General features: G+C 35.0%; 1 protein-coding gene across 1 annotated transcript in view; it reads right to left on the reverse strand.

Annotated features, from left to right (window-relative positions):
- Positions 1 to 8914, reverse strand: part of LOC106460664 (receptor-transporting protein 4-like) — a 46280-nt gene that overhangs the window by 23018 nt on the left and 14348 nt on the right. Inside the window, exon 2 of the mRNA XM_013920390.2 lies at positions 8193 to 8360. Within this exon, the coding sequence (XP_013775844.2) occupies positions 8193 to 8338 (146 nt within the window). The 5' untranslated portion in view covers positions 8339 to 8360. The remainder of the gene's footprint in view (positions 1 to 8192; positions 8361 to 8914) is intronic.

Consider the following 8914-nt stretch of genomic DNA (forward strand, 5'->3'; position numbering starts at 1 on the left):
TATTTGAAAGTACGAGCTAGTTAAGTAAGAGTAGAGGGATCTTTCAAGATAGAGAATGAATCAGTCATTGTGTCAGTTATCGCGGTTACTTTACGAATATACGAGCTAGTTAAGAAAGAGTAGAGGGATCTTTCAAGATAGAGAATGAATCAGTCATTGTGTCAGTTATCGCGGTTACTTTACGACTTTGCTAGTCGATCGATTAACTTAATAATCGTGATAACTCTCATCACAAATACTTCGCCGAATTCTTAAAATATCTTCACACACTGATTACTCGTATTTATAACGTACTCTCGTTTCTCCAAATTCAACGAAATGTTTAGATCATTATATCATCATGAACTTTTGAACCATTGTAATTCCTAGGACTGCTTTTGTGAACTTTCTAGACCTGGCGACATTAACACCACTAGCAGCTCTATTTAGCATATCATTAAATTATAACACTGAAAATATAGCTTACAACAAAATTTCAATTATTGAATGATATACATCTGGTTTTAATGATAGAATACTGGATGTATTATATAGTTTTATGGGATTATTTATGGTAATTGAGTGGTAAGGGATAGATGGGAGTTGAATATCTTACTATTTCACTCATTGCTTCACGTCACAGCTAGCTGAGAAAGGTTTACAATTTGTATCATGTATTTTTATCATTCATTTGTATTATGTCTTTGTATGATTAATATCCAATTGTTTACCGTTATTTCCAACTAAAAAACGTCATGGCTGAGCGATTAGAAACTTGAAATAATACGTTTTTTATATACTTTGCACAAATCTAACTCTTGACCAAGTGAAAGTTCCACAATAATAAATAAATCTCGATCTCCACAAGAAGAATATTTGTTAGTATAGCTCTTACAATGTTGAGGATCTGCTAGGGATGGACTGGCCATAACAGTGGTCGGTGTAATGACCGGGCTGGTCCGCCAGTTTTAACCGAGGGCCGGCCTGCCTGACTGTTAAAAAAATCTGAAAATATATATTCAACAATAAATAATAAAATGTGCGTGAAATGAAAGTCTTCTTGTTGTCTGGCTTACTGCACTTGTTTTAATTAAGTTTTAACCCCCCCCCCCCCCCAAGAGACCAGGGCCGGTCCAAATAGCCAAATCACTGCACTGCTCCGATCCTCCAGTCCTCTTCTGACATTAGTATCTACTGATTAAGTTATCTATGTGTAAAAATAAAGTTCACAGATTGTATCTCTGGTTTTAGCAAATACGTGCAAAAGGGGGGAAATGGGGTAATAACTATCGATATTTTTGTGGTTACATTGTTAAGAACACATTGTAAAGTAAAATTTATTTGTGTGATCGAATAACGTATTATGTTTTGTGGGAGTATGAAATTGCATGTGTGCTACAGTATATTCAATGTTATAAAAATTATAATTCAAACACTTTCGTAAGCAAACGATTCCCCCCCCCCCACAAAAAAAATGATCTGAATGAAACGTTTTTGTAGGATTCTAGTTGTCTTTGACACTTAGCAGTATCCCACTAAATGAATTTGCGAAATTTAGCATCGCATGAGCGAAAACATTTGCAGTTCCATTTATATAAACTAAATAAATGTACATTAGGCAGTAATGATGAGTTTTGAAAACTATTGCACATTTAGAACTTATTGGGTAACGTTAATACTGTATTCGCTAACCAGTTTTTGCGGGAAGTTAAAAATATTTTGTTCTCTAACTTTTGCATACAGCTACACAAGGGTTATCTGCATATAGACGCTTCTAAATTTGAACTAGAAGGTAAACAGTTAATAAACAACATCATCTCTTTGCGTACTCTTATCTAAATGAATAATGGAATTTTATGTACTTCCTTCTATCTATCTGCTATGACACTTCAATAATATAATAGCTTCAATACAACAAAACACACTTCAATAATATAATAGCTTCAATACAACAAAACACACTTCAATAATATAATAGCTTCAATACAACAAAACAAACTGTATGTCGATTTTTCCCTGGGGATCGTCTACAAAATTTTACAACATCACTAATTTGAGGTTTTAATGTCTGTGTTCAACTGTTCTTGTATGCAGGTACATTTAACTATATGTTGGACATCAGTGTATATGAATATCACAGGTCACATCAAGTCTGTGGTTTGCACTTCATGTCCAACTACTCTTGACACGCTCAAATATTGTAGTAGAAGGCAACTGACGCAATTCCAAATGCATGCTAATCAATGCATTTGTGTAATGAAATTAATACCTGCAAAACTGCACTGAGATTGACGAAGATCAGAAAGAAGTAGACATACTGCTATTTCCGGCTCTTTTGTGATTCCATTTAAACATGTAAATATATAAACGTATTATAGTTATTAAAGCAAAATGAAAAAACAGCACTGTTGCGGTGGAAGTAAAGACTGTGATAAATAAATGCAAGCGAACATTAAAATATAGTCTGTATTCACATATAAATGTAAGTTTGGACTTAACTGGTCGATTTTTATGTTCACTTCTGGTTGCTTGGACAGGAAGAACAGATTGGAAACATTACATCCATACAGGACAAAAACTAGATCAAGAGTACTGATTATAACAATGGACCATTTCTTCTTTCAATGCTGTCTCTGCAAGAAAAAGAATCGTAAATTTTAAGCTGACCAACTATAATTACATGGCTTTCATACGGTAGGTAGTGTAAGAGTGTTGTAAGTAGTCATGGTTGTATTTTCGTAATCCAGTTTGACTTGCCATTAGCCAAAAGTCACATATAGTGTATTGAACAAATAGATGTTTTCTAACGTATCAAATAATTCATCCATACCATGTTAATCCGTCTAAGTGTACACATAATCTTTGGGCGTTCTTTCTCTTCTTTCTGACAATCATCGTTACGTTTTCTTCATTATCTGCTTCATGTCAATTGTGGCAACACTCAATGGTCTCAACTAGAGATTTCTGATGTGGTAGAAGCTGTACATTAATTCTCAAATACGGTACAGTAGGTGTGACTCTTAACTACTCAGTTTGTTGGATCTCTTCTGGCTTCTTTACCATGCTGATGGTCATTCCAACTGAGAGTGGAGAAATGAATGCCGATAGTTGAAGACTAGTGCCAGTACAATTCAGCATTTTGACAGATCATCGTTACAGCAAGCGCAGCCTATTTTACAGATAGGAAACAGTGAGTTTCCAATGTCGTTTCTGTCACTACATCAAAAAGTGACATTCCACTAGACTGCATCTGAAAAACATCACAGAACGCCACTTGCATGTTCACAGATCAATAAGCTAGATTTGGTGCTCTGAATACTTTGTGGATATCTTTAAATACATTCAGACCTTCATCCATATGTTGTAGCAAAAAGCCATCCTTCCTGACATGAACATATCTAATCCATTGTTTTTGACCAAGTCAAATCAGTTTGGATGATTTTGTTGCAGAACTGTTGCTCGCCTTTGTAAATGTGAAACTGTCTGATAATTTCTGCAAAAACATCTAACATTATGATACAAATGCCTGAACTAAGAATGAAGACAACTTCCTCCACTTGGTGAGTAACATGGCCATGACGAATTTGAAGTCGAGATGAGAGTTGTGTTAACTGGTCAAATTGGAAGTATCTCTCAGAGAAAGGTCTAGTAAGGTCCTAGCAGCTCTTCTCGCCACTAGAAATTCTACTTCTTTCTGTATACCTTATTGGCTCATACTATGCGATTTTAAGACTATGGTTTTCTTGACCAACTACAACAAGCTCACTACTGTGCTCCTCCAAGCTAATTGTCACATCCAACTTAAATTTCATTAGTTTAAACAAGGAGTTTTAAACTGTTAGCATAAATGAACAAATTTTCATTGGCCCACACCTTTGGACTTTGAATGTAGTCCTACAGATCGCATGGTTCTTCTCAGGGTTGAATTTTTAGTACAATTCATTAAATATTTTCCAGTGATTGCGATACTCCTTATCTAAATGCTCTACGTCATCGAGTGCCAGACGGTCTAGACTTAGCATCAGATGTTGCACTGCCTATCGCCTGGTTCAGCTATTCCAAGCAACAACTTGTGTGAAGTGTTTGAGTAAATGGTTCAAATCTGCCTTCTATAAATAAATGTTGATACAGATAGATATATGTGCTGGAATTCAACTGAGATGCTTTCAGAATTTGGGGAGGCATAATAATGTTAAATGTTGTATCCTTGGGTGAAATTTAGGCAGAAATTTAGGAATATGTGTTTCCGTGATATTCTTCATTGATCTTAGCTATCAAGTGTGGCCTTAGAGCATTGTCATGCTTTGCCAGTTAGGAAAGCTTCAACTGCTCCAAGGATTGTGGCAAAACAGGCTACTCTGCCTGTTGGCATCCTTATTTTGACTCCACTGAAATTGAGAAGTACTCTAGACATGGAGCCAAAATAGGGATTTGTAGCTAAAGAAAATAATGCAAACACTTTTTTCAGGATACTTTGTTTATTGTATTTAAAGTCTGTAGTCGTATGTTGAAAATATAATTTTTACATTTTGATTCAACTTATTTTTGTACTTTACTGATGATCCCTATTCCCCTTTTTAAATTAACAATTTTTAATTATCTTGTTAATAATTATATAAAATCATGCTTTTTAACACAGAATGAATTATATTAGATACCGATGTTTAATAAATAATTTAAGATTATACAATACATTCGATAAGGTATTCTGTTTAATAAGTTATGTAACTCATAAAATGAGTTTTTTTTTTGTCTGTTCCGGGGTTCAATACCCGTGGTAAGCATAGTACAAATAGGCTGTTGTTTATCTTTGTACTTATACGCAAACAAATATAGAATGCAGTTCAATTATATCAGCTGCCCGTGTTTTGTAACTCTTGTTTAGATCTACAGAATGTATTGGCAGTGTTGACTAGTTGCCTTCCCACTAATATATCAATTAACATTTAGGGACGGCCAGAATAGATCGCCCTTGTGTAGCTTTGCGTGAAGTTCCAAAATCAAACGGACAAAACTAACAGTCATCAACAATTTTTCGTGTGAAAAACAAATCAGAAGTTGCTACAACAGCCCCCATGTTGGCACCCACAACTATTCTGACACTAGATATCGCCCTCTAGCCAATTAGTTCAAATTTAGCGCAAATAGCCCTTGTGTAGCTTTTCGCTGAATTATAAAACAAACAAATTAAGACAACAATAGCAATTCTCATTAATTCAGCTAATTCGTCAACATAACAAGTCATTCCTTATAATTAACTTGCCTGTTATTGGAAGTTTGTGCCCTCATTGTTTTAGTATTTTACAAAGCGTTTTTAATTTCAAAGTTTTCAATAAACATCTTTAAAAACACATTAAAAATCCTGGGAATTGCATTTCAAAGTTATGAAATATTTTCTTAGGTAAAAGGTTGGATTTTTGGTATATATTTTAAACTTAATAACTTTTATTTCTCAATACTGCATACTGATTTTCAATATAGCGTTGTAAACAAATACATTTAATTAGATTTTATCTCCAAATAGAAAACATTAACAGTATTACTATCAAAACGCTATTCAAGTTCCAGAAATCAAGTTTTTAATTTCATTATTTCTGTATTTTTTTCATAATTGCAATTAACGTAACTATGTTTCATGAATTACTCCTAAGCAGCCCGGAAACCAGACACCACTTTGGTTGTACATAATTGTATATTTCATGGATTACTCCTAAGCAGCCCGGGAACCAGACACCACTTTGATTGTACATAATTGTATATTTCATGGATTACTCCTAAGCAGCCCGGGAACCAGACACCACTTTGATTGTACATAATTGTATATTTCATGGATTACTCCTAAGCAGCCCGGGAACCAGACACCACTTTGATTGTACATAATTGTATATTTCATGGATTACTCCTAAGCAGCCCGGGAACCAGACACTACTTTGGTTGTACATAATTGTATGTTTCAAGTATTGCTCCTAAGCAGCCCGGGAATCACACATCACTTTGATTCTACAGGAGTATATGTTTCATGTATTGTTCCTAACTTGACCAGTAACATGATAACACTTTGGTTCTATGTAAGTATATGTTTCCTGTATTACTCCTAAGCAGCCCGGGAACCAGACATCACTTTGATTCTACAGGAGTATATGTTTCATGTATTGTTCCTAACTTGACCAGTAACATGATAACACTTTGGTTCTATGTAAGTATATGTTTCCTGTATTCTTCCTAAGCAGCCTGGTATTCAGAAAACACGTTGTTTCTACATAAATATATGTTTCATGTATTACTCCTTAGCAGCCCGGGAACCAGACATCACTTTGATTCTACAGGAGTATATGTTTCATGTATTGTTCCTAACTTGACCAGTAACATGATAACACTTTGGTTGTACATAATTGTATGTTTCAAGTATTACTCCTAAGCAGCCCGGGAACCAGACACCACTTTGGTTGTACATAATTGTATGTTTCATGAATTACTCCTAAGCAGCCCGGGAACCAGACACCACTTTGGTTGTACATAATTGTATGTTTCATGAATTACTCCTAAGCAGCCCGGGAACCAGACACCACTTTGGTTGTACATAATTGTATGTTTCAAGTACTACTCCTAAGCAGCCCGGGAACCAGACATCACTTTGATTCTACAGGAGTATATGTGTCATGTATTGTTCCTAACTTGACCAGTAACATGATAACACTTTGGTTCTATGTAAGTATATGTTTCCTGTATTCTTCCTAAGCAGCCTGGTATTTAGAAAACACGTTGTTTCTACATAAATATATGTTTCATGTATTACTCCTTAGCAACTCGGCAAGCAGATATCACCTTGGTTATAAATAAATACATGTTTCATGTATCACTCCTACGTTACCAGGAAACAGACTTCACTTTTGTCCTACATAACTATATTTTTCATAAATTGCTCAATAGCCACACATCACTTTGGTTCCAAATAACTACATGTTTAGTATATTACTCCTAAGTTACCCCGTGGGATATATAGCCAGACATAACTTTGGTTCTACATACGTATATACATTACAAGAAATCACTTAGGTTTTATAATTTTGATTTGTACACTTAGTCTTATGTGGGTAATGAAGCATGTAGTTCAGCAGTTATGAAAGTAATGTAATATATACATTGGTTTGTAGGCCAATTATCGATATGAAATACAATGAAACGTTGGTTTTGATATTCTTTGATTTTATGGTTTTATTTTCCTGACATCGGCATACTAATAAATCAGTTTATGCGGAGAAGCAGGTAAAGTAAGTGCATAAAGGAAAATACTTCTATGAGCCGGAATATATAATAACTGCAAATACTTATGTCAACCAAGTGACAACTATTTCCATTGCCAGAGTGACAATAATTGAAAACTAGGGGGGGGGGGGCTCGTGCTACGCGTGTGAAACATCTTTTGGGTTGTGTACTTGAATGCACAATGTTTATAAAATATAAACGTAGAGTGTATTTAAAGTAATTAAAACAGTTCAGTGACCTTCGTAGAGTACTCATGTATGAGGTTATGTAGGTAGAGTTCTGAACGAATCTGATGGCCGTGTGGGGCGTCTCAAAGAGTGCGGGGTTAAACAAACCTATTCTTCAACACGTGATACCCACCAAACACCTCTAGTGCAAAAGACACTTTGAAACTAATGGTCTGATCAAAAATGACAAACCGATCGACTTATCTAGTAAGACACAACAGATCAAGCGGCGCTTTTAAAAGTTTGGTGTCGGAAGAAAGTACTAAAACTCAACAGGGTGACGGTACCGGTACTCTTAGAATCTATAAACAAATGAAGAAACTCACACTCAAAACCTTAACACATAAACGCTGCTGTCTGAAATGGGGATCTAAAGGATGACAGATCCATTCCCCAAATATCCTTCCTTTTGCAATGCATAGCACTACAGCATCTACACCCATCCCTCTCCTACGTATATGATGATATAGTGTACTTCCCTACTCCTATTTTCATTTTTCATAGTTTAATGAAGGTTAAAAAGCTTCCCACGCCCACACAATCGTTACTATTTTTAATCATATACATCTTTAAAACACGTTTGAAATAAATATTACGCTTGCTGTAAAAATCCTGTAATCTATAGCTGTTAACAATGAATGTAAATTTTATGGAATCTCAACCATCAGCCAACCTGCGGACACCGTCATCTTGACGTTTTTTCGCTGAAAAAGTACTTACTACAACTGTTTCCATGCTGGCCAGGTAAACACCGGAGAGTATGGAATTCCTACGGGCCATGGTGCTGTGTTCACTGCTGTACTAATTTCGGTGGCAGCAGTTGTGTACTGGACCGTAGAGATTATTGGACCGGCACACACAACCATTCTGATACTGACTATTTCGACTCTGAAAACAAACAATTTACTGTTTGTACAAATAATACTTTATTTTTTCCTATTTTTTAATATCTATAGTTATTTGAGATTCTTTGTTTCACTGACTTATTTGAGTTAGAACATATATTATCAAAACAAGTAAAGGAAAAACTTTTCAGAAAAGGAAGTAAATGTAGAGATGGCTAATATCAATTCTTCAAAAACAATGCAAACAAGATGGTAGAGGTGACATTTGCATCATCTCACGTAATAGCACAGGCACACAGTGTAGTAGAATGTTAACAGACAAAAACAGGAGATGTTAAACTCAATTGTGATTGAATAGTTATATATATATATCGTCATTATGTGCCTGTGCTATTATGTAGGGATGATGCAAATGCCATCCCTATTATCTTGTTTGCATTGTTTTTGACGGATGGATATTAACCATCCCTATTTACTTCCTTTTTGAAAAGTTTTTATTTACTTGTTTTTTATTGCATCGTTTCAATAGACATAGATAGGTTGTATTTATAACCAAGTTCTAAATACAATGAGGTTCCAACTGTAATATTTATTGTT

The sequence above is a fragment of the Limulus polyphemus genome, unplaced genomic scaffold, assembly GCF_000517525.1.
Source record: "Limulus polyphemus unplaced genomic scaffold, Limulus_polyphemus-2.1.2 Scaffold812, whole genome shotgun sequence".
Lineage (NCBI taxonomy): Eukaryota > Metazoa > Arthropoda > Merostomata > Xiphosura > Limulidae > Limulus > Limulus polyphemus.